The sequence below is a fragment of the Cibotium barometz genome, chromosome 15 (assembly GCF_041138505.1).
Source record: "Cibotium barometz isolate CiBa-2024 chromosome 15, ASM4113850v1, whole genome shotgun sequence".
Lineage (NCBI taxonomy): Eukaryota > Viridiplantae > Streptophyta > Polypodiopsida > Cyatheales > Cibotiaceae > Cibotium > Cibotium barometz.
The window spans coordinates 15,725,472-15,751,324 of NC_141060.1; the positions used below are offsets into that span (position 1 = coordinate 15,725,472).

General features: G+C 42.8%; 1 protein-coding gene across 2 annotated transcripts in view; it reads left to right on the forward strand.

The window, feature by feature from the left end:
* LOC147631003 (regulator of nonsense transcripts UPF2) overlaps nucleotides 1-12,107 on the forward strand; it is an 88,805-nt gene extending 76,698 nt beyond the window's left edge. For both annotated transcript variants that reach the window (XM_086809333.1, XM_086809334.1), the window contains exons 15-17: nucleotides 4,556-4,726; nucleotides 9,729-9,914; nucleotides 9,994-12,107. In XM_086809333.1, coding sequence (XP_086665459.1) covers nucleotides 4,556-4,726; nucleotides 9,729-9,914; nucleotides 9,994-10,986 — 1,350 coding nt within the window. In that variant the 3' untranslated portion in view covers nucleotides 10,987-12,107. The remainder of the gene's footprint in view (nucleotides 1-4,555; nucleotides 4,727-9,728; nucleotides 9,915-9,993) is intronic.
* The last annotated feature ends 13,746 nt before the right edge of the window (nucleotides 12,108-25,853 follow it).

Here is a 25,853-nt window from a genome sequence, read left to right on the forward strand (position 1 = left end):
CCAGTGCCCTCCTCTAGCTCTAACTGGTGTGTTTATCTGCTGCAAATCAGGGATTAACCATGGGATGAGCATGTCCATGTGCATGCACATGACATTGCCCTCGGCTTTGCTAGACGGAACCCTAAGGCAGTGTGATGATGCCCTAAGTTGGCCAATTGCTATCTACATGGCATGCGACATGTGCATCTCTAAGTACACTTGGCCCTCAATGAACTCATCCTAAAAAAGTTAAAAAATGCACTCTATATAATTGAGGCTTCGTGGGGAGCTTTGGTGGGTCCGGCTCGTGTGGAGCCCTAGCAGGTCCAACCATATAAGACGGTTGATCTCTTACCATGAGAGATCCAAAATTGGAGAGTCCAAGGTGTATTGGAGGGCGGTCCACCACTCTCTGGAGGCTGTGCTCATCGAACCAATCAACCACCTGAGAGTACCATGATCTGCTATGTCCATCCTGATGTACCTGCATGGGCCAATGTCAAGTGTGTATACAAAATGAATATAAGTAATGGTTTGAAAGAGGGCATATATGAACAAAGGTGCGGCTCCAAACTCTGCTAGCACAATCTCATTTGGCATGGATGGCCTACTAACGATCATATGTGAGAGCATCATCACCTCGAGTCTCTCTATGCTCTTCCAGGTTTCCTCACTAAGGTCAGGTCCTTAGAAGGGGCCACATACATCGCTACTGAGCGCACTAGGGGTATCAAATAGCCAACATTTGGTGCGTGGTTCTTGGAAATGGGCCTGGAAACACTACCTCTCTAGGGCTAAAAATGCATATCCTCTCGCCAAACGTGCCTCCACAACTGGTCTCATGTAAAAGAGCAAGCGTGTAAAAGTAACCTTGTGGTATACATAAGATGAAACTATCTCAACCTGGGCTCTCCTGCACAAGAAAGATAGGGCAGATGTAAGATGTGTTTAAGACCATGACCTTGGTTTTGCGGCTTGCCGAGATTGGTTGTGAGGTCTCTCTCATCACAAAACTGCTGCAATGCATCCAAATGTGTCTGCGATCCCTCTATAGAGGGTGAGATCAGAACAACGCTGGGCATTACTGCTTGGGCCAGTCGTCAGCCTGCACCCCCAAATCTGGAGAGAGAAAGAAAGAAAGATATATTAACGTCTACAAGAGGCCAAAGTAGCCTATGGGACAAAAGTACCAATACATCCAAAACTCAAGGAAACTAAATGTCCCGAGTAGAAAATGAAAAGCATAAACTGAAAAACAACTAGCTGTAACATGTGGCCAAAGAGGAACTAGTTGTCTGATACAAAGACCAGAAAAAGGCATATCTGATAAAAGTGTGGATCTGGAAAAATGGTAGGCTATGGGAAGCAGTTGAGATAGACTCATCCCATAATGTCTTGCATAGGTCAATCCAGCATAGACAGGCTGAAGCGCCGAGGTGGTGCCAATATCCCATGTATCCTCTGATAATGTCTCGGCTAGGGCCGCGGCCCAACGGGTCGTGGACACCGTGCTCTACATAGCTCTCCAGCTCTATTCAAGGTGACTCCTCGAGGTGGCTGTATGGGCCCAGTCGACTCGTGGTCAACGGTGCGCGGGGTTGCTGTTGCTCTTGCTCTGAAGAAGTCGGTAAGGGTGCGCTGGCCTGTGTCTTGGACATGTCTCCCCTGTCTGGAGCGTAGGATGTGGTCTCGGTGTTTGCGCAGCTCGAGGAGAAAAAACCCAAGGAGTACACTGGGCACCGACATATGTAGTGTTCCTCAGTCTTTGGCTCCTGTTGAGAGAGCCAACTGGAGATGGCTCCATATCGATCGGTCTCTTTCCTCAGCTGATGTGAAGACGTGCGGATTTGGCCAATAGCACATCTGACTCCATGAGAGAGGTGAATGTCCATGTACCTCGCTGTACATGGGCTCATCACTCTCAAAAAAGGGCACCTGATGCTGTTTCGTACGCAGTTGAAGTCACCTGCCAACAGTACATCTCCAATGCTAGAATAGTGCATGACATCCTCATAAAGTGGGAGGTATGCCCTCTGCATGGGTGGCATAGGTGGAGTCTTTCGGCATGAAGTAGCATATGGCAACATAAATATCACGTGGCCGATCAGTATGTATGCAGATCCACATGAAACAGGCCTCCTCATCTCTCCTCATGAACTGCATGACATGCTGTAGCTCCTCCCTGTAAAAAGGACAACCCCTCCTCCAGATCCTTTAGTACCTCCACGTGACCTTGCCTGAGGGCGGCAAGTGGACTCCCACCTGTAGCCTCTGACCTCTGGTAAGCGGGTGCTCGGGGCCTGGTGTGTCTCTGTATAAAGTACAATGTCTCTGCCTCTGAAAGTCTCCTCAAACATCCCCACATCTGTCCTCATCGCCCCATTGCAGTTCCACACTGCAAATCTCAGGTGTGTCTCATAGGCCGCGTCCGGTCATGGGTGCCTCTCTGTGATGATCACACGACCATCCTGGTAAACTGCCCACTTGCCTGCCTTGCGGGCCTCTAGAATCCACAGCATACATTCCCTCTGATGTGCTACCTGGGCTGGTGTGAGATCATCCTCAAGGTAGATTGTCTCCCTTGAGGGCTCTCCTCTCGGAGAGAAACCCTCACCGTGTGTCTAGGTCCGCGAACTTGAGGATAAGTGGCCACTCCTTGGCAATGTCTTTCCCTACTCTCCATGCACGGACAATAATAGAGGTGTCGGCCACTCCCATACGCCCGCAAATGCCCTGGGCATCCTCCAACGGGCTATCCTTCTCCTTCCATCCCACCACCCGCACGTGACGTGCGTGGATATTCCACTTTCTCTCCTCCTCCATGGCCGCATTGACGAGCTCCTCCTTGTTCGTCGGTGGCTTGTGCTTCTTCTCTACCTCATTCCACTCGGATGTGGCTTGCACCTCCTCTTGGGCCTTCTTGGCCACCGCTGCCCATGTTTGGATCTCCTTTGCTACATGTGTTTTGATGTCTTCAAGCTCCTTAGTGACGTGTGCGGGCATGGCCTCTTTGATTTCTCCTTGCTCCGCCTTGAGGACCTCGATCTCCTTCTTGCAAGCGGCCACTTCGTCCCGCAACTCCGCAATGACCTTGTTGCGCTCATGCAAGCACTCTTCAATATCTGCTTTCCACGAGGCAAAATGCGCTCGCATCTCCTCATAAACTTCCTCTTTCCACTCCTCCATTTTCCGGTGGAGGTTTTCAGCGAGCTCGGTGCACATCATTGCCATGGCGTCTTGTGTGGTCTTTTGGGCCCCCTCGAAGTCATTTTCGTGGGTCTTAGAGATGTCCTGCAACACCTCTATTGCTTTCTTTTGCTTGCTGTCCGGTGCCGCTTCGAGGTAGGTCCATACGGCAGAGTACTTCCCGCCACGCTCACCACGTGTACGGCCTTCCCGGGCTGTTCCACGAGTCTTCCCCTTGGGTGTTGCTCCTGCCATGGTAACCCCTGAATTGAAGGGCTCTCTTCCTGTTCAGACTATGTTGCTGTTCAGAGAGAGAGAGAGAGAAAGAAAGAAAGAAAGAAAGATATATTAAGCGTCTACTAAAGACCCAATGGGCCTATGAGACCAAAGTGGTACAATAATGTCCATGGCATATCTCATCATGGAATGGAAAATAAAACAGAATGAAAACATAAATATAGCTATCTCATTGGGGTGATACAAAACTGTCCATGGAAACTCGTCATGGAATACTAAGAACATAAAAACATGGGAGCAACATCAGCTCCGAGTAATGGTATACCACTCTCCAAAATGTCAAGCATTGACGAGTATGGCCGAGAGGTCTCCCTCAGCTATGTCATGTGGAAAGGTAGCTCGATGGCGGTGGAGCATGTCCTGGATCTGGTGCTGATGAGGTGATCGTGGCCGACGGGGGGGTCGAGGGCGTCGGGCACGTTGGAGTGCAGAGGCTCGGACCAAGGTAACTCCTCTCGGGCGGGGGGTAGGTCCAGAGCAGCTCGTGGAGGGTCCACAAGATCCACTATGTCAGTGTCCTCCACCTCCTGGGTCCGGAAGAATTGGTGATGGTTGGTTGCGGAGGGAGGGGGTGGGGTGGCTGGGGCCTGTGTCTCAAGAAGGTGTCCCTATGTCTGCGGAGCTCAAGCAGGAAGAGGCCCAGGCAACGCTGGTCCTGGAAGTCAATGATCCTAGAGAGTGGACCGAATCCCTCACGAAATAGACAGTGAAACCTCCCGCGGATCTCATAGTATACTGGGCAGCGGCATATGTAATGCTCCTCCGTCTCAACCTCTGTGTGGCATAGTCGGAAGATCCTCTCCTCTCTAGGTGTCCGAGAGAGAGAGAGAGAGAGAGAGAGAGAGAGAGAGAGAGAGAGAGAGAATTTATATTAAACGTCTTCAAAAGACCCAAAGGGTCTATGAGACCAAAAGTGATACAATAGTGTCCATGTAATCTCATCATGGCACAAAAGAAAACAAGGACTGGAGCTTTGAGCTGGGAATGTCAAATCCGAGCCATATGAGAGAGAGAGAGAGAGAGAGAGAGTTTTCCTTTCATGTATTTCTTTCATTCATCTTGTATGATCAGTGCATTGCCTGTTGTTTCCCAGGTCCTGGAAGAAATAAGAGTGGGTCTCGAGCAGAACGAATACGGGATGCAGCAAAAACGCATTGCTCATATGCGGTTTTTGGGAGAGCTCTACAACTTCCGCCTCATTGATTCGTGTGCTATATTCGATACTCTCTATCTCATTATCTACTTTGGGTATGGAACACCTGAGGTAAGACAATAAACTGCTTTAAGTGGTTTTGGACTGTGGATATGGCACTTTTTTCAAGTTTACGAGAGGGTATGCATGGCTGTGTGTGCGCGCATGGGTGTGCATGTGTGTGTGGGCATGTACGTGTGTTTGTGTGTGCGTGCTCACCTGTGTGTGTGTTGCATGAAACGTTTCCTACTTGGAAATGGCTAGTGCAGGAAAACCATACTAGGAAATGGAAGCAACCTCCTAGGAAACATGTGGGGTAGGCTGAGTTAGTGCTTTGTTAGGAAGAAATAAGGTATCATACATGCACATGTTTACATTGGAAACATAGAATCAGAGCCTAAGTACAAAGAGTTGAAACATCATCAAACCCCCCCCCCCTTCTTCTCTCCGCCCCCTTGGGAAAAATGTTCGTTCACGCAGAGTATAAATGATGCTGAGCCAAATGCTCCGGATAGACTCTGCTGGCGGGGTGAGGGTGCCTTTGATGGCTTCGTTGCATCGAGCTCTCCATATATGCCACGCTGCTGTACTGTTGCAAATCTCCCTTCTTCGGCTAGAACCAGGAGTCTAGTGACCTGTAGGAAGAGCTACACTGGCACTGCAGAAATACGAAGGTGAGAGATTTGAAGGGGTAGTCCCCCACCTTCCACCTCATATGGCATGACGATCGTGGCATCAGTGGCCCAGGCAACTGTGCCCCACGTAACAAAACAGGCGGGGGGCTGTACCATAGTGAAAATGTGTAGGATCCTTTGCCAAACCTGCTGAGCCTTTGGGCATTCCCAAAGGACAATGGCACTGGGACTCCTAGGGATGGCCACATCTCTAACATAATGCCGGTCCAATGAAGTGCCAACTACCAAGCTCCTATGTGTCAGCTGTTGCCAAAGGAGGGATCTTTCACAGCTGAAAACTACCCCATAGCCGTTTCCAGAAAAATGAGAGCCTTTGTCTTGTTGCTGCTGGAGTGCCCTCCACCTTTAACATCTGGATCTTGCGGCCCAGCCGTGGAGTGTAAGCAAAAAAGGGGGTGCCAGGCATCTCTCATTGTCTTCTGGATAATGCCATGTCCACTTTCTTGGGTCCCATTGGAGACTCGTGAGAGGCCAGGCCTCCAAAATCCATAAACTGGGGGGGTCTCTCTCCGGCCACCTTGGCGGGCGGAGGGTCGATGTGCCACTCGTGCATGAAAACCAATCACCCTCACCCTCTGCAAGGTGCATGCCCTGAAATCCTCTAAGGGGGTCTCTACACTATCCAGTCTACCACAAAGCCCAATAGAGAAGGTGAGTAAGGTAGAGCTCTCATCCGTGCCATGAACCGCCATGGGTATATATCGAACACTCCCAGCCACTGCGTGGGACCCAGGAGAGGGGCCTTAACAGGGATCCGGGGCAGAGACAAACTTAGCCTCGACATCGACGACTCCATTCCTCTAGAGTGACTGGCCCTCTGGGGGCAGTTGTCTGAAACTTTTTTTTTTTTTGTGTGTGTGTGTGTAGGAATAAGTATATATACTGAAAACAAAAACGAGTTGGATATAAAAATACCTACAGCTTAAGCATTTACAGAAAACATACTCCCTCTACCCTATCGTAAAGAAAATTAGATCGCTACTTTAAGCATTTCACTCACCGTGATCAATTTTTCTCTATAGTCTTTATGGGCCTCGGCTATGTTTCTCAAACAGTGACAAACAGAGATTTTGATGGCCCATGGATTAAGTTTTACTGGGCTGTCTTAAAAAAATCAGTTTGTTACTGCAATGCCAGATTCCTTGCACACCTCAAACCTGTTCACTTGGTAGCTCAGCTGAAGCGTTTCAGAAGGGAATGTCCAACAATCAAGAAGCCATTGGATTTGAAAATATCATTGAAACCTTACATTGATTATGATGAGATTTAGACTTCATCAATATTTGGCGAAGTGGCACAATATGCTACATGGAAATTATAGCTTCATCCTCATTTTCCTTCTCCTCCAATACATCCCACATTTGTAATGGGCGTGAACGATAAGAACGATCTTTCTTTGAGAGGAAACCAAATCCTCTTCCATCCAATGTCCTAGATTTGTTTGAATGGATGAAGCCATAAGTGGACCGATTCCGTTCATACGCAGAGGCACTAGACACACGGAAAAAAAACTTCTTTGCAGATGAGTGGATGCACCGTTAACTTCATCAATGTTCAGCAATTGTTCTCTCAGATCCTTGACCTTGGTGAGATGCTCTGTCATAAAATCTCCCTTATGCATCTCAAGAATATGAAGCTGCTTCTTGAGATATGCAACGCATGCTTCATTCCTTGTTTGATACATGTTATCTAGTGTGTCCCATACTTGTTTTGCAGACCTACATCACCATATATGTGGTATGATGGATCTCTTGAAAGACAATTCTATCAAGGACATCGCTTGGGCATCATGGGAATCCCGTCTTCTTTGTTCATGTGTAGTAGGAGGGACTGCAACCTGTGCATCAACACATGCAACCCTTTGTGCTGCATTTCTACGAGGTTTAGCTGGCTGAATTGTTGTTGGGTCTTCACCATTACATGATATTCCACAGCCCTTTGGCTACCAACACATTCCAAATCATAAAGCTCCATAACGAGTAGTTGGTTCCATCCAACTTGTCCTCCTCGGTGAGCACCCCAAATACATCTTGTTCTTGAGCTATCATTGCTCAACAATGCAAAAACCACATTGCACTACTGCAAACACAAGTACTGGAGCACGTCTCCCAACATTGTACTGTGTGCCTGAAAGTATGTAGACCCGTAACAAGAATGTAGAATTGCACTGTATCCATAGTCACAAGAAACAGTTCAAGGTTTTTTTCGTTTCGAGGGTTCAAAATGATGTACCTGCTTTGATGGTGTTTGACTTTTTGTTGACTGAGTAGATCCCATCGATGTCGGAGCCACCTATGCAGAATGATATCATGCCTATAGCTACCCTTCACCACCACTAGCTGTAGGAGCACGTACTTCCACGTGTCAACTCCTGCTTGTGCAGCGCCCTAAGCTGCCAGCTCATCCCGTGCAGTGCTGTGATCCGACACTACCGCCGGTTGTGCCGCCCACTTCCACCAGTGCAGCGCCCTGTTCAGCGGCTTCCGCCGGTTGCACTGCCCACTGCCGCCACAGCAGCACCGCTGTTGTTTTTGCAGCAGCACCAACTGCTGCCGCCTGCTGATATACTTTTTCGATGCCTCCTGATATGCTGCTGTGTGCTGCTGCTCAGCCTGCTGATATGCAACTGCTTTGCAGCGCTTGGCCACGCTTGTGTTACCACTTGCTGGCCTGACGCCGCCTGCTTTGCAGCAAGCGCGCTTGCTGCCATGCTTCTGTCGCCTCTTGCCACAGCACTCTTTGTGCTGCTTGCTAGCCACCCTACGCAACTGCGTACAGCACGGCCCGTTGGTCATAGCAGTGCGGCACTGCTTGTGCCTTACACCTAAAATAAAGGCCCATAAGGGGTCCAAGTAAAGTGTGCCAAGTGTCCCTATAAAAGTGGCTATAAGGTTTAAAAGCCATCTAACTAATGCCTATTGTGCCTAGCTTTAATAAAGCCCAACTCCTACATACATGTCCACTACAAAATGTATAAATCTCCTACACTCTACTTGCATGCTCTAACACATGAGGGCTGCTCGGTCTTGCTGCCTCACAGCTTCTGTGGTGATCTAGAACGCGTTGGTTGTTGCTGCCCTTGGCCTTGGCTTGGGAACCTATGTATCGGACTGCTCAAGACTGACCCTTGACTGGTCTTTATATAGGGAATTGATAGAAAGTCGGTTTCAGGTTGGTTGACATTGGCTTGTGCTTTTACGACTTTAAATCGAAAGCGTCTCTTCTTGTGTTCATTTTGTGCTCAACTCGTGTCCCAATTATTGGTCCATGTCCTACGTACCTCCGGTGTTTATTGGGCTACCAAAACTGCACAAATCGGGCCATACTCTACCTGGTTCTTTTCCGAAGGCAGTTGCAAGTAGGAAGCATGCCCACTGGGCACTCACTTGGGTGATGCACGTGAAAATGCCATTTTAGATGAAGATTGTGAGGAGAAGATCATTGATACTCTGTCAGTGAAAGTACTCGGGACAAATCTATTGGGAGAAGAAGGGATAAAATTTATGCAGTTTCCCTTTAATACTCTTTCACATGCACTCCTCGAGAGCGGATGAAGAGGACACTTGCAAGGCTCGAATATGATTGACCATGGAACACAATTGAAACAAAGCATGTGGGATCTTGAGTACTAAGCTCCTTTTGCATGGACATATTAATGGAACAGGATTAACAGCCTCATACTGGTGAAATAACATTTTAATGGTGAGAGGGAAGCCTTTTATAGACATATTAAGAGAGATAAGGCTTGATGTAGGCCACGAATCAGGCCTTAAACAATTTTGTGGGTGGAAGTAGGCCTCACAAAATGTCCAAGATTTGGGTGGCTGAAGGAAGTCAGATATGGGTAGGAGAGAGGTGGGTGCAGACTTTTTATGTAATGTGGATATAGAAAAACAATTTTGTTTTGGGGCAAATTTTAAATTTATTGATTTTTTCCGAAATCGGGTGCACATCTGTGACAAGCCATCTTTCCTTTGACTGTGGGAATCATGGATCTTTACCGGCATTTGAGATAAGCAGCAGCCAATAATTTTTAAAAGGGCAGGGGGCAAGATTTTGAGATGGAAGTGGGCAACATTTTCTAAGGGGGCGTGCAAAAAATCTGATGTGGTTCTATGGTTTTTTTCTTCCCGACTTCCTAATTTTGTGGGCAAAGGTTTATTTGGGTCAAAGAACTAGCCATTTCCCAGCCGTTTCTTCACTAGACGACCTCCAAAATGCGGAAATGTGTTTTCTGGTCCAGAGGGTGCTGTTTCCTGCAACGTAGGAGAGCATGTGTGTGGGGGGAGCATGCGACCGGGGGGGGTGGGGGGGGGGTGGGGTGTTGTGTTTGTGCATGCTGGAAGAGAGCTTCTCAATTTTGGACTTGATTGTGCCAGCAAGATGTGCTGGACCCACCAGAAGATTGTTTTCGCATGCGGATGATCATAGTCCTGTTAGAGACTTGCGGACAGTTTTTTGACCGAGGCTCGTCCAAACGAAGGTTGGATCGCTTCTTGATCTACTTTCAGAGATACGTGCTGAGCAAAGGCATGATTCCTTTAGATGTCGAGTTCGACCTACAGGTATGTTGTCAGTTTCAGTTTAATCTTTCATCTCTAGACACTCCTCAATCTCTCTAAAATATGGTTTCCTTTTTTGCAGGATCTTTTTGCCAAGTTACGACCCAAAATGACCCGCTTTGCTTCCTTTGAAGAGGTCAATCTTGCTATCATGGACCTGGAGGAGCAAGAGTTGAAGTCCGAGAAGGTAAAAGGTGGTGTAAACCAGGATGCTGGGGATGGAGATCTTGCTCATGGAGCTAATGCAGTCTCTAATGGAACAAGCCAACTGGATCAGAAGCATGTGATGGTAAATGGCACAGGACAGGGGCATAATGGCATGGAACTTCATGATGGAGAAGGGGAAAGTGACTCAGAAAGTGGTAGCACAGAGGGTGACGGTGGACAAGAGGAGGAGGATGATCTGGATGAGGACAAGTACCCTGAACATGATGATGAAGGTGAGGAAGAAGATGACGATGAAGAGGCTGGAGGAGAGCCCTTGGGTTCTGAGGAGGAAGATCAAGTTAAGGTAAAACAGAAGAAAGTGATGGAGATTGACCCTGTGGAAGAGGCTGAGTTTGAACGTGAGCTGAGGGCAGTCATGCAGGAGAGCATTGATTCACGCAAGCTGGAGGTACGAGCCCGCCCAACGCTGAACATGGTGATCCCGATGAATCTCTTTGAAGGGTCAAAAGAGCATAGCCGGATAACGGATGTAGAGAGTGGGGACGAGATAGCAGATGATCAGGATGGTGGTAATAATGTGGCTTTCCGTGTCCTTGTCAAGAAGGGCAACAAGCAGCAAACCAAGCAGCTGCACATCCCCCGAGATTCCTCTCTTGTACAGAGCACGAAGCAGAAAGAGGCGGCAGAACTGGAGGAGAAGCAGGACATCAAGAGGCGTGTACTAGAATACAATGACCGGGAGGAGGATGATAATTTGAATACAACAGCTCAACCAATTAATTGGGCACCATCGGGTATGGCAGTGACTAGAGGCTCTGCCCACAGAAGTGACTGGGAAGGGCCTAGCCGGTCAGCAAATTCTCGCCAGAGGCGACCGTTGGCGGCTGGTTATGCCCGAAAAAGATAATTAAAAAAAGTGGCGCTGGGAGAGCTCTGCAACTGGTCAAGGACCTACCTCTAATCTAAACCTGTCACTGTGAGGAAATCCAAGGTTTTTTAACAATGGATGCAGGTGTGTATATCAAAGAACGGGAAAACTTTGCTGAGCAATCCGCATCACCATTTGGGTGTTCGCTGTGTTGCATGACAGAAGGTAGCCATGGAAGAGTCTAGGTACAGCACATGCATTGTTGTGCAAGAGAGCTGACCCACCCATTATTGATATCCCTCGCCAGTCCATCTTGGAAAAGACTTGTATAGCACTTTGTCTTTAGCTCACTCAGGCAAGCTGGCAAAGGAATACTTGGCCATGTCTTCATCACACTCATGCAAGGTGGAAGACTGTCTTCAAGCACACTTAATTTTGACACGGTCTGTAGCTTCCTCAGTCAAGCTGCAAACCTACACCATCTTGGTATGGAACAGAACAGGTGTATAGACACAACTCAGGGATGAGCTGAGATATCGCTGAGTCCAACAAAGTCTTTACTCCTATTTTGTGCTTTGGTACACTTGGAACCAACTTCTGCATTAAGGTATCAGGATGGAATGGAATTGGACATTAGTTTTGTACAGCAGCAACGAGTATATTGCCAGTGTTCCCCCCCCCCCCAAACAATCACCAACACCCTACGGGAACGGGCTTGGCTTATGCCACAGAACAGGGGAGAGTTGCAACCTAATGGCACCTAGAGACATGCATGGGTAACTGTGAAATATATATACTCAATGATACAGCTAATGTGTAAATGTGGTTTTATTGCACATGTATGGGTGCATATGTGATGCATTCAAATGCCTACCTTTTCGTACCATTATGATGACAACTTAAGAGTTTGTGAGGGTTCAAATGGTTAAGAATTGTCTACCAATACCGGTAGTTCTGACAGTTTGTTAAGTCCTACCTACCCTTGTGTTTCGTAGAAACCTCAAACCAATTGGCTGACTAGTCCTTTTAAAAAGGGTGATTACTCAAGATGCTTCAGTGTCTTTCCTTTTCTCAAAGAGGAGACTGAATTGCACATGCTGGATGGTATCCTTTTTAATTAATATCAGGAGTGAGGGTTATGGGTTGACATTCTGTTCAAAGTTGCAATTTGAATTGGTCAAGGCGTGGTAGATCTGACACAGGGTTTTTAAGTTGGTCAAGAGGACAAGCTGCCCTCTTAGGTAGCCATGATAAGTTACAAAGGAGTCCATAATGGAAGTTCATACAAGTAAAGCTGTATACGTACATCATTACCTTGTTTATAGACCTAAAGTACAGCTGTATGTGAACGCTCATTATGGTTTTTACACACTAAGTAGGCTTAATTATGATGTTTACAAAGATTTTGGTATAAGTTAACAATTACTGTATGTGCACGCTCATTATGATTTTTATGAACTAAATGGGCTTAATTATGATGTTTACAAAGATTTTAGTATAAGTTACAATTAGTGTTTATGTTGCTATTTTTAAGTCAATGCTAATGTTAACTAAGTGTTTTTTGGTGAGCTTGTAATCTATATAGAGTCAAAAAAGAGGAAAGCCTACATAGTTTCACTATCAATCTTTCTGATGCCCTTGCATTGAAGTCTCCTACAAGTAGTATTACAGAACTCTATGTCTGCATACGTCACATAGCAGAAAATAGCTCCTCCTCTTATTTTTGGTCTTTTAGGGAGCTGGGAGCAAGTTTTGATATTCAAGGTACAATTTATTCATTAACAACTTATAAATGTACTTACCTCTCTAAAAAGGTTTCTGTGCAATTATTTTATGATAAAATTTGGCCAAAATGTAAGGTGAAGGTCATGGTCTCTGCACGAGTTATCAAGGTTTGCAAGAAGACACTTCCAGATTCGAACGCAGTTGGGATTTGTATTGTTAGGAGTTGTGACAGAGGTGAGATTTGTGTTACAAATAGAGTTCAAAGTCCCTTATTCATTCACTAGAGTTAGACTAGCAACAATGTATGGAGTTTTTTTTTTTTTTTTTGTTGTGATGAAGTCGTGATACCTTTTGACTTGTACTTGGCAAACTGTCGCTTTTGTGTCATTCTAGGGCATGCATGTTTTGGGGCCAAGATACAAGGCATACAAGTAGCCTCGTCCTCATCTATGCATTTGGCATCACAAGGGGTTGACAATTCTTGGTGTGCGGTAATAACAGTGGTTGACAGTACATGGTCATGGTCTCTTTATGAATGCTATGCTTCCAATTTAGTGACTTTAGCAACTCCATGCAATATCGAGACAAGGAATGAATAGAGCCTGGGAGATGACATTTGGCGGACTCATATCTGCATAAGACATGGATTGGACCATAGTCAATCCTATCAAGGATGAGCCTATATCAAGATTAGTTTATCCAGATGCCCCACAACCTTTTAGGTTGATAGGTCAACATGCACTAAGAATCTCCATGGGCTAGATCTAGGTATCAGGAGAGGTCCCAAGAATGGAGAGGTGTGCACATGTGGTCCCTAAAACACATCTCCATGTCCACGGGCATGCTAAATTCACTCTTGATGTGTTATCTTGATTTTGTAGACGTGTGTAAACCTACTCTATGTGTGACATTGTAGCAAGTCCACCTGGTCATGAGAAACAACTTATGGTAGGTATATTTATATTCAGCAAAAATGGGTGTCCCCTACCCAACCACATACCACTGAGAAGGCAGTTTATAGAGCTCCATCTACATGAAGATGGCTTCATCTAGCTAGTATGTTACCTGCAGGTCACACAGTCCTGGGCCAGGGCTTGCACTGGTCATCATTTCATAGATTCAACAGTGAGATTGGAGGAGAGGTCGAGGCCGCAGGACTTCATCACATGAGCTGAGACATTTTACCTTGTGCTGCTCTCTTTGTATTACAGAGATCAAGTAACTTTAAACACACATTCATGCGACCACCAGCACACTCATGATGCTGCTCTCTTTGCATCAAAGGTCAAGTCCTTTAGACACACACTTATGCCACCAGCACTTGGCTACAAGCACATGCGACATCAGGTCATGGATTTCTTCTTCACAAAATAAGAGCTTACATTAGTGTGTCATTGACAACAACACGATCTCATACACATTAGGCAACCATGAGGATTGATAGAGGGCATCATCCTAGTCAAGATGCACTAGATCGTCTTCCATTTGTTTCATTTACACTAGATTGTGTTGGGGTGTGTGAGATGTCTCCTCCAACACCACCACCACCATCATTATCATCATCATCATCATCTCTTCTTCATCCACAAGCTCTCACAAAAGAGGAACCAGAAGTGAGGGTAGAAACCAAAGCAAAACAAGCAAGTACACAACCACCCTTTTGCTCATACATTACTCTGGTGAGTACCTGATAGATTGCCATGCTTTCACACTTGGTCTTGTAGGGGGTAGAAGATTTGCTGATATTGTTGTGCCATGAGGTGTAAGACCCCACATTTGATGCACTACTATCACTTAGATCAACCTCAAATCTTGGTTTTGAGGTTGAAGCCTCTACAGCTAGTCATGTATATCTTCTTTAATGTATCTTGTGCTTTAGGTTGGCATTTTGAGGTAACTTGTACAGCTTCTTTTGCAATGACTCTTATTTTAGCTTAAAAGTATTTGTGTTTGTGTTCAACATAACTGTTTGAATGAATACATTTATTATGCTCAACAAGTTCAATTTGAATCAATTTAAACATCGGAGCAAGAAGGACTCTCAATGGATCTCAATGGTCCTTCTATATATAGAAGGTGCATTCAACATCCATTTGTCAAGGGTGTAGGGTTAGGATTAGGTAGATTTCTAGAATAAGTTATTATTATTTTGGACGTTCAACAACTCTGTGAGGGCCTTGGCAATGATAACTCTATAGGGATGGCCGTTACATAGGGCTATTGATGTCAAGTCCTCTTGATTGAGTCCCAACTTGGAGATTGGGTCCAAATATTTAACTTGAATAAGGTAATGGCTTAACCTTTGTTGCTCATAGGACTCTAGGATTTCGGGTTTAGCGATTTTAGTGTCATGTGCCTCTTCCATATTGACTTGTTGCATAGGTGTTATTCTTGGACGACCAAGTGGTTTAAGATGCCACAATAGGGGTAATAAAGGCATATTTGCTTGGACTCTTAGGATGCCAATGGATGTGCATCTGGATGTGTATCTTGTGTGATATTGGTGTTGAGATATTAAACTCAACTAGTGTAGATATGGATGACATGCCAAGATGACACCTCTCCACTTATGCCACTGGTATGGTTGGTGAGATTATGATTGATGTGCCACCAATGGTTTACAAGTTGTATGACATCCACTTTGGTTACTAGAGTTATGGCATAGTTATAGCATCAACTCATATAGTTGGGTTGACACTACGGACCTTGTATGTATGTTTTCGTACTAGAGTACTTTCCCTTAAAGTATATACACTTATCTTTATGTTATGGTTGTAGAGAAGTAAGGAGAGAAGAAAATTCGGCCATCCCTCTCTCTGTTGTGTGCTTGTGTGTAAAGAAGTTTGCTTGTAAGGAGCTCCAACTTAGCCTATCATTTGCATTCTTTTCATGGTATCACAGTCAAGAGGTGAGCAAAGGAAGCAGTCGAGGTGGTGTAGGCTGATATGGAAATAGTAATCACCGATAACAACAAGATTTCAATTTGCAAACAAGTGGAAGAGATCATCAATCTGATAACCAGATAATTCATCAATTACCCACATATCATGCAATTTCTCTGCTCCTATAAAATCCTTATGTCGTCGAGGCATGAAAAAAATATTCAAAAGTTTACTCAAAGCTTGCACAAAGTTTGTTTTGTTAGCATGTGGATGACCTAGAATAAACAACTACCTTTGCCTTAGGTGTTGTGCTGAATTTAGGAGATGAATGGTGTATTGATTGAGTTACCATAGCAAGTTTTCAAAAGATGGCACTGAATTTTCTCTTTTTGCAATAACAACACTATCTAGGTACCTCGGGGGATATCCCACGAGGGTCAATGTAGAGAAGGTGATTTTACTAGAGAAAGAGCTGGCACAGTTGTAATTTTTGGTCAGGGGCTTGGAGTATATGCCCTACGGTTTAAGTATTATCTTACATACACATCTACTCCGACTGATCCTGGTCTCATCAATCCTATCATCACGCTCACGAATAATTTTGAACGACTCCATTTAAAAGAAAGTAATTATAAGCATTGGTACAAAATGTTGCCAAAAGACTAGGAAAACAAAATCACTACAATGCGATAAGGGTCCAACAAGTGGACATGACAACCTCTATCGGCTTGTGATTTGGCAAAGTTTCCAAATCACTACAACACTGGAGGAAGCTGTTTATCTAAATGAACATTCACCTTTCATGAGGGGAGGAGAGAAGAGAAGATGCAAGGGTTCGTTCAGGAGCATACCCTGAGCTAACCCTATGAGGTTTAACTCCTCGATGCGAAGACACTAGGGGCTCATTCCACCACCACTTGTGTCACTTAGGTGGAGCTTCCATGTACTAGGTAGAGAGCAATGAGAGAAGGAGATATGGAAAGCTCAACTTCTATCTCAATGCCTTCATATGTGCAAGGAGAGAGAGAGAGAGAGAGAGAGAGAGAGAGAGAGAGAGAGAGAGAGAGAGAAGAAGGGAATGGAGAGAAGATAGAGAGCATCACTTACAAGCACACACTCACTCACAAGCAAGCAAGCAAGCATACATCAATACACAAGCTCACCACCATAACCACACAAGGGAGAAAGAGAGAAGAAGAAGAATAGCTCATTTTTTACAATAGCCGGCCACCCATTAACAACTGGGGGCCTGAAATTGGTTCTCTAGCTCTATGTACACCTAGGCTTTCTAGCACATGGCCGGCATTACACATGTCGTAAGCTTAGTCATCCCATATCTTTCCATATAAGCGATGGCAGTAAGGGACTTGGAGGAAGCATAAGGATATGGACAGAGGCTAGGGGGCACTGTGATCTTGATTAAGGCATCAGTTTTCTATGGCTTGCCTGTGCACCAGGAGGTGGGCCCAAGTGAAGAGGCTGGTGGTAAGAGAATGGATTGGGAGGGTGAAGAGGATGGTGGGGTTGGTGAAAGAGATTTGGCTCTGGAGGAAGAGGGTGACAAGAAGGTTGATGGAGTGGGGAGGGATTTTGGTGATGAGGTAGGAGATGGATGAAGTGGTGATGGGCTCCTAAAACAATATGTTATGCTGTAGAAGGTTAAGTTGGAGAGCCTAAAAGTTGAGCTCTAAGATGTTGGCGGAGTTTTGGGCTGGGTAGGAGAGGGTGGGAATCTCGGTGGAAGCATCGATCAATGTGTCAACTTTGCGTTTGGTTTTGATGGATGACCCGCTTCAGGAGTGCTTCACCTAAATGGAAGAGTTGGGTATAGATAGAAAAGCATATTGTATTACTAAAGTCATACAATAGATGGCAGATCATCTAGGCCACACCTGTATGAAGGGAGCTTCAATGGCTAATCTAGAACTACTAAGACAAAGGTTGTATATGCTAGTAGAAGATAGGGAGTAAACTCATGGTGATGTGACTGATGAACTATATAGAGAAGGGGTTAGCCATGTATCTATATAGGTCTATATATGATGCAAGGCAGGACATGACCTTTGTAGCTCCATAGTCATAGTCAATGCCACTGTCTGTGGTATAGTCTCGGCCCATAAATATATACTAGACATTGCATAGTAATGTCTCCACCTCCCACAGCCATCAGGCTCATCTTGGGCCCCATTTGTGCCCCACAATGTTAGGACATGGTGTCTAAGTGTAAATTCTACCTACTCCATATGTGGATTGTTATGAGATAATGGTCTAGTGTAGCATGTAGCCTATTTGGTAGTGTAAAGTCTACCTATTCCACATGTGAATTGTTTTGAGATAACGGTCTAGTGTAGCATGTAGCCTATTTGGTAGTGTGCTGAATCTAATCTAAGTCATCTCTGAACCATCTGGCCTCATAAGCCATCTTTCCATATGTATGAGGATGTCGAAAACTTGTGCGGCTTAATCATGGCTACTCCTCATAATTGGGAATGTATAAATATGAGCTAGTTTATACTTGGACAATACAATATGAGGTTGGAGCATTGATATCCAACATCCACCCTACCTTGGTGGTCGATGAAGATGCCAATCCATTTGGTCCTTGTGATAAGAGACTTTGTGAAGATGTTTGCACAATTCTGTATTGTTATATGAGCAGTAAACCATCTTGACCTCCCTGAACATGATAAGCTCATGTACAGAGTGATAATGAATCTCAATGTGTTTCGTTGTTTGAAACATATGATTTTAAGCAATGGCCATGTAACTCTAGTTGTCACATTATAGTGTTATAAGCACCACTCTCATATCCTATAGAATCCTCCTTAGCCATAATGCCTCACATGATGCAAAGCATGCGGCTTTGTATGAGATTGCAAGAGTGGTCTATTTATTTGATCCAATAAATGCATCCCAAACCAAGAGAAAAAAAATACTCACAGTTACTCTACTGAGCACCTGATATCACAATCATCCATCCAATCTAAGTCACAAAAACCACCACCACCACACTAAGGGTCTTGCCCATAGCATAGGTGATTACGTACTATTGCATACTTAGATATATTGCAACAACACTTGGATACCTGCTTTTCAATGGTATTTTTGGGACTTATTGGATAATGTGCTCAAAACACCAAACAATAGAATTGATCTCCAATCTAGTATTATACAAGAAGATAAGACTACCAACTAGTTTCCTATATAAGGTCTCATCCATAAGGTTTGATGTGCCTTCGATTGGATAACTTTAGATCAAGTATCTCACCTGCATGTTTCTACTAAGATATAAAAATGTTATGTGCCAGACCTCGATCCCAAAATAATAATGCATGAGCCTAAGATCTATCAACTCAAACTTTGCACTAAGCATATGTTGTGTTTGTGGGATCTAAGTTTCTTAACTCTGTACTAAGCATTTGTTGTGTTGGGATCTTTTTCTACGGATCCCGCGAACTTAAACTCTGCACTAAGCATATGTTGTGTTTGTGGGATCTTTTTCTAGTGTTCTATCAAGATGACATAGAGAATAATGACCATATACTTCCGTGCTCAAAAAAGACAAATTTTCATCTGAAGGGCTATGAAAGAGGTCGATTCTTATAAAGTAAGCATTAATTACCATGCCTATGGGGCTTATTTTAGCCATATAATGTCTTCCATAACCTACAAAATTTGTTTTTAGAATCAAGAACCATGAACCCGAGTAGTTGTTCCATATATACCTCCTCGTCAAGGTTCATGTTGAGGAAAATAGATATTTTATATCCATTTGGCGAACATGATATCCCCTTTGTGCCAATGCAAGAATGGTGCATATTGTGGTTAACTTGGTTTATAGGAGAAAAAGTTTTTTGATATTCAAAACCTTCGACTTAAGTAAAACCTTTAGCGATCAACTATGCCTTGTACCTTTCCAAAGTACCATCATATATGTATTTTTATTTGTAAATCCACTTAGTTCCAATTATCTTATGCCTTAGAGAATGATCTACAAGGTCCCAAGTGTTTTTTTTTTTGTATGGAGTCATATTTTGCTTGTTGGCAAGGATGGAATTATAACACCGAGTGATCGAAACCAAGTGAGACCTAAAATCGAGCAATGGAAACTAAGCTACTTTGTTTTTCTCCATTTGAAATTACCATCATCAATGTTAGGATTTCTACTAACTTCTTTGTTGTGTTTACAAAGAGAGAGACAAAGAAAGAAAGATATATTAAGTGTCTACTAAAGACACAATGGGAGGAGAGAGAGAGAGAGAGAGAGAGAGAGAGAGAGAGAGAGAGAGCAAGCATTGCACGCATGCGCGCGCGCACACACACACACACACACAAATCCTTGAAGAATAACATGAATAATAACCTTCTAAATAGAAATGATCACCTTGTTACCAAAAAAAGTTAGATTATATTTTATATATTGAACAACCACTAAAATAAATGATTGAGTTACATCTTTATCTTGCATTTGGATACAGAATATGTGAATAATCATTAGTGCTAGAAAGAGATAAAAGTCTTTAACACTTGTTGGTTTATTTTTAAAGACCCTTTTTTTAAAAAAAATTGTTAAATGTTAGAAGAGACCATGTCATAATAAGCTGAAACAATACATGCTCACATGCTAACTCTAAGTTAATTGATATTTAACACAATTGATAAAATGAATAATAAATGCCCTTCTCTTCTACAAATTCAGGTGCTTCTCCCAAGCCCTACCCCACTGCCCTCAAGATGTTTAGCTTGCCCATATCATTATGTAGTTGCCTATGTTTCCCACCTTAAATGTGTAGGCTCAGACAAGGATAAATTATTTATGTGTGTGTTATTGATGATGTAGCCATCTCCCTAGTCAAAGCTATGTGTTTTGTATCATGAGTTGACCATAATAATAGTTTCCCATCTGATGGGAACACCAAGGGGTCATTGAACACATGAGTTGGTAATCTACGATATTGGTGGTGTCTACGTTGTGCTATCATATCACAAGCCAAAATGTTGTATGCACTTTGTGCTCTACCACAAGCAATCCACAACAAGGATGGTAGGATGGCACATTTATGGAAGATTCCAAGGGATTGGGATGGAAGGACCACCCATTCATGGAGAGATTCTAAGGGTCCATTAGGGATGGAAGGACCACCCATTCATGGTGGAGAGATTCTAAGGGTCCATCAAAAGGATCCATAATGAAGCATGTTAACCTCACTAAGATCTCCTAATAATTTTCGTAGGTAGTAATAACATGTCAACCTTTCTTTGTTGGTCGCTTGGATGCCACGTTTACAATTTCACCTCTAAAAAATTAATGTTTATTTAAGGACCCAAAAAATAGTGTATATTTCATTTCCTTGTGCCTAATTTTTAGGTCTCCTCGTTCTTATCATATTCCTTCCTTGGACTTTCTCCCTCACTCACCTTTTCTCCATCCTTTATCCACCAATGGTAAAATGTTCTCCTTCTCTCCTTTGTTTCCCCCTCTCAACATTCTAGTAGGTCATCTTTGAGACACAGAGAGAGCAATCCAAGCCAACCGAGAAAGGAGCCTTGTCTTCCTTACATGTGGCATATCAAAATTGACACACAAAGGTAAACATGAGTTAGTGTCTGCAAAGTAATAATGAAAACCAAGAGAGAGGGTTTCAAACATACAAAGGGGCATCAAAACAAATTTTTTAAAATTAATTTTTTTTTAAAAGCCACACAATTTTCTCCTTGAAAGAGGCCACATCAATGGTGCCTCCTTTCATGAGAGATCTTTCCATCATAGAGTCTACCATTATGTTGTGCCTTTCAACTAGCCATGATGTCTCTACAAGCCAAGCCATGTATGGGGATATGCTTAGCAACCATGTCAACAAAGAAGAAGTCTGAGAAGGGGTCATGTGGGTGAGTGGTTGCCCGGGGGGATTAGCAATCTCCAAGCATTTATAATCTAACCATATTAATTGTTAAATGAAAGCATGTAGATGATCATCAAGGCATCACTAGCATGATGATGGGAAGAAAATGCATCACTACTAGCACAATGGGAATCAATGCATGAAGATAAGCAAGGGTATGCAAACAAAGGTGTGATGGAATTAATGCATGTATATGAAGATAAGGGGCATCAAGGACAATTTTTAAAAAATCCCCAAGAGCTTGAAAAGAGGCATGTGTTTTTCAGCTCATTAAGGAAAATATGGGTATCAAGGCATGTATGGATGGACAAGATGGGCATCAAGTCATTACTAGAGCAAGGAGGGGTGGAGGAGGTAGGGTACATAAGAAGCTCTTGGCATACATCCCCAATAATTTTCCAAATGGTTTGAAAATAGGTCACAATGATGCAACCTAATTTTAAGGCACTTGGGGGTATTCTTGGGAGTATGTGAGAAGCTCCTTATATACCCCCCAAAAGCACTAGAGAGTTATAACACTTAAATTTTTTATCAAATGGCTTGAAAAGAGGCCTCAAAAAAGGCACTTTGCACTTTGGTTTTTTTTTTCTGTGGGACTCTTGTTTTGATGATTATCTCTATGTTCCTAGGACCTCCCCTCCCCCCTAGCTTTTTTCACCAATTTCTAACAAGCCTCAGAGCCCCACTAACCTCAACAATAAAATATTGTAACCCTACTTTATGATAAGGTGGGAAAAAAATATAAATATATACTGTAATAACATCAAAAAAGAACTCAAAAAAAGAAAAAAAATACAATCACTCATAGAGGCCCCCATCCAATTTAGGTACTCCCACCATCAACAAAAGACCCTTCATAAACGAAGGACAAAATATGACCCTTCCGATCTACATGATCATCATGGCTAAAAAAACCACTGTGAATAATGACCATTGAGAATTAACTTAATATCAAGACAACACTATCAAGTTCCTAATTCTATATTTTACTTGAACGAGGGTGCAATCAACGTCAAAAGGGGAGAATGTTAACCCATTATGGGATTAACAGATATTTCCAATAATATTCTACACCAAGGAGAAAATATGGACACATCAAAAGGATGTAAGTACGACCAAGCGATTGACATCAAGAAATGGAGAATGTTAACCCATTGTGGGATTACCAAATGTTATCGCTAATATTCTACATCAAAGAGAAAAGATGCACCTATCAAAAGATACATCAAAGAGAAAAGATGCACCTATCAAAAGGTTGTATGAACCGTACTAACCTCAATAATAAAACATTATAACCCTACTTGTGACAAAAAATAAAGTGGATATAAATAAATAAATAAATAAAGAGAAAAAAATGTAATCACTCTCACAGAGGCCCAAACCTAGTTTAGGTACTCGAGCAATTGAAAGATAACAAAGGAAAAAGTATGACTACATGAATATCATGGCTGAAAAACCATTGAGCATTAACTTAGTATTAAGGCAACACCAACAAGGTTCTTAATTATGCCTTTTACTCAATCACAAGGATACGTCAACATAAAGAAGTGGAGAATGTTAACCCATTCTAGATTAAAAGATGTTGCCACTAATATTCTACATCAAAGAGTAAAGATGGACACATCAAAAGGATGTATGACCAAGCTATGAAGTAATGATGTCAAAATCTACAACTTGGAAAGTTCCCTAATGGTTTGATGAAATAGTTATGGCAATTCATATGGTAGAAAGCTAGAATCAATCCCCTGTGAATGTACTTCATGCATATATTATGAGATTATGAGCCTTAAGCACTCAATGTTGAGATATCGAGCTCAGTCAATGTTGTAGACATTGATGACATGCCTAGGTGATAGCTTTTGCACTAATAATATTAATAAGTTTGGTGAGATTATGGTTGATATATTGGCAATGGATATGATAGGCTATGTGATAGCCACATTTAGATTACTAGAGTATGGAAAATTATAGTGGGTGGTCCACCCGACTCATATAGTTGGGTGAACCAACATTGTATGTTTTAATAGGAGATTACTTTCCCTACTAGTATGTACTCTTATCTTTATGAAATACTAGATTGAGGGAAGAAGAAGATCGAAGAGAAAATTCAGCGATCCATCTCTCTTATGTCTTGCTCTCTCTTGTGTTATGTGTTTGATTACAAGGAACTCAAGCTCTCCCTCTCCCCTGCATTCTCTTTATGGTATCATAACTTTGGTTTGTGAGAGCTGAGGAGGCAAGAAAGCGGTAAGAAAAAGGCAATCAAGGAAGTGATACATGGGTGAGTGTATTTCCATCTCTTGCCCTCTTTGATTTTGGAAAGTCATTATCTCAGACACCCTTGGAATTTCTTGATTTTGAGGAATGGATTTCTCTCCTTGTCTATGAGAGGAGATGAGTATTAGGGGAGATTCATCCTCTAGAGATACACATGAACAAGCCTTCTACTAAGATACAGGTACAGGTAGAGACAAGTCGTCATCTAGAGAACGACGAGGTGCTGGTCTGTTTAGAAATCAAAACCAATAGAAATAGCAATAATAACAAGAAAATTAATCTCATATAGGTGGAGAAGGCCACCTATATGAGGTGGGAAAATCAAAACCAGTAGAAATAGAAACAATAACAAGAAAATCAATATCATATAGATGGAGGAGGCAAGTCCTCATCTAGAGAATGACGAGGTACTAGTTTGTTTAGAAATCAAAACCAGTAGAAATAGCAATAATAATAAGAAAATCAATCTCATATAGGTGGAGGAGGCCACTCTAGAGGTGGGGCAGACAAAGAGGTCGAGGTGGTTGACAAAGAGGTCGAGGTAGTTGACAAAGAAATCAGAGTGCAAATAGCATGGAGTGCTATTAGTGTGGCAAACTAGGGCAAATTACAAAGGACTGCTATAAAAAGTAGAATGATATTAAAAATCATAAGTTATAGCAAAAGAAACTATGGAGGGTGATGACATAAGTTTGTGATGTAGCACATGCTCAGTTCCCAGCTCCATGATATGAGATATATCATGATTAAGAAATATTTGGTATGTGGATTCTAGTGCCTCTAACCACATGACCACTCATGGTGAGTGGTTTAAAACAGGTGATGATATTGTACATCCCATTACACGTTGGTAAAGCAGTAAATGTTATATATTCAAATGTATGGGGATCGACCAAAACTTTAATAATTGCAGGTTATAGGTACTATGTTATTTTCATTGATGTGATCACACTAAGAAAGTGCGGGTTTACTTTATGAAGGAGAAAAGTGAGGTTTTTGCTCACTTTTAGAGATTTATAGCCTTGGTTGAGAAGGAAAAATGTATATAGATCAAATGCCTAAGATCAAATATGGGAGAGAGTATTTTTTGAATGAGTTCAATGATTTCTTCTTGAGAAAGTTGGGAATCAAGAAACGGTTTACATACATGTACACTCTTTGTAAATAGAATGGTGTTAGAGAAAGAAAAAATAGGCACATTGCAAAAGTTACTCATGCCTTGATGTCTGAAAAGAATATGCCATATTATTTTTGGACTAAAGTAGCAGCAACAAAAACAACTACTATTTACGTTATTAATTGCTGGAAATATACCAAAATACCATGTGACATTGGGGATATAGGTATCCGGTCTTTAGGTTTATAGCCAACTTGGTGTGAACACTCTAGGTGTGAACAACCTCTTAGTTAGAGTCAAAAGATAGGGTTTAATGTCTATAAAAGGAAATTGTACTTGGTGGTTCATTCATCTCATTCTCATTCATTCATAATACAATCACCTTGTGTTGTGCCCAACTTGCTGTCTCTTTCTCTCTCTTCTCTCTCTTCTTCTCAACCATGGAGAGATTTCATCCTCCATAGCTTCATAGAGTTGAACCTATGATTGCCAACATGGTATCAAAGACATGCTTCTCAGTGATTCATGCTTAATCCCTACTCATCATCATCAGATATACTAATCATGATTAGTGAGAAATTACCTATGTTATCATTTTTCCTCTACCTTGCAAAAACGTAGCTCTACCCCAGTCATCATCATTAGAGCCTTGATTACTCTCCATACAGCCAACCATTACTTAAGCTATCAATTGAAGGCTCTCCCCAACTCAAGAGCACACATGGCATCCACTTCAATCGAGCAGAATCGCATGCACTAACGCTCGGTGCAGATAATTAACAAAACATAATGTTTTTGGGCAAAAATGTTGCACACAAATGCAAAAAATAAAATAAAAAATCAATGCAAATCCAGCCTACCCTAGAGGTGCAGATAATTAACAAAACATAATGTTTTTGGGCAAAAATGTTGTAGCACACAAATGCAAAAAAAAAAAAAGTGCAAATCCAGCCTACCCTAGAGGTTTTTAATGGTGGAAAATCCGCCTGTAGTGTCAAATTT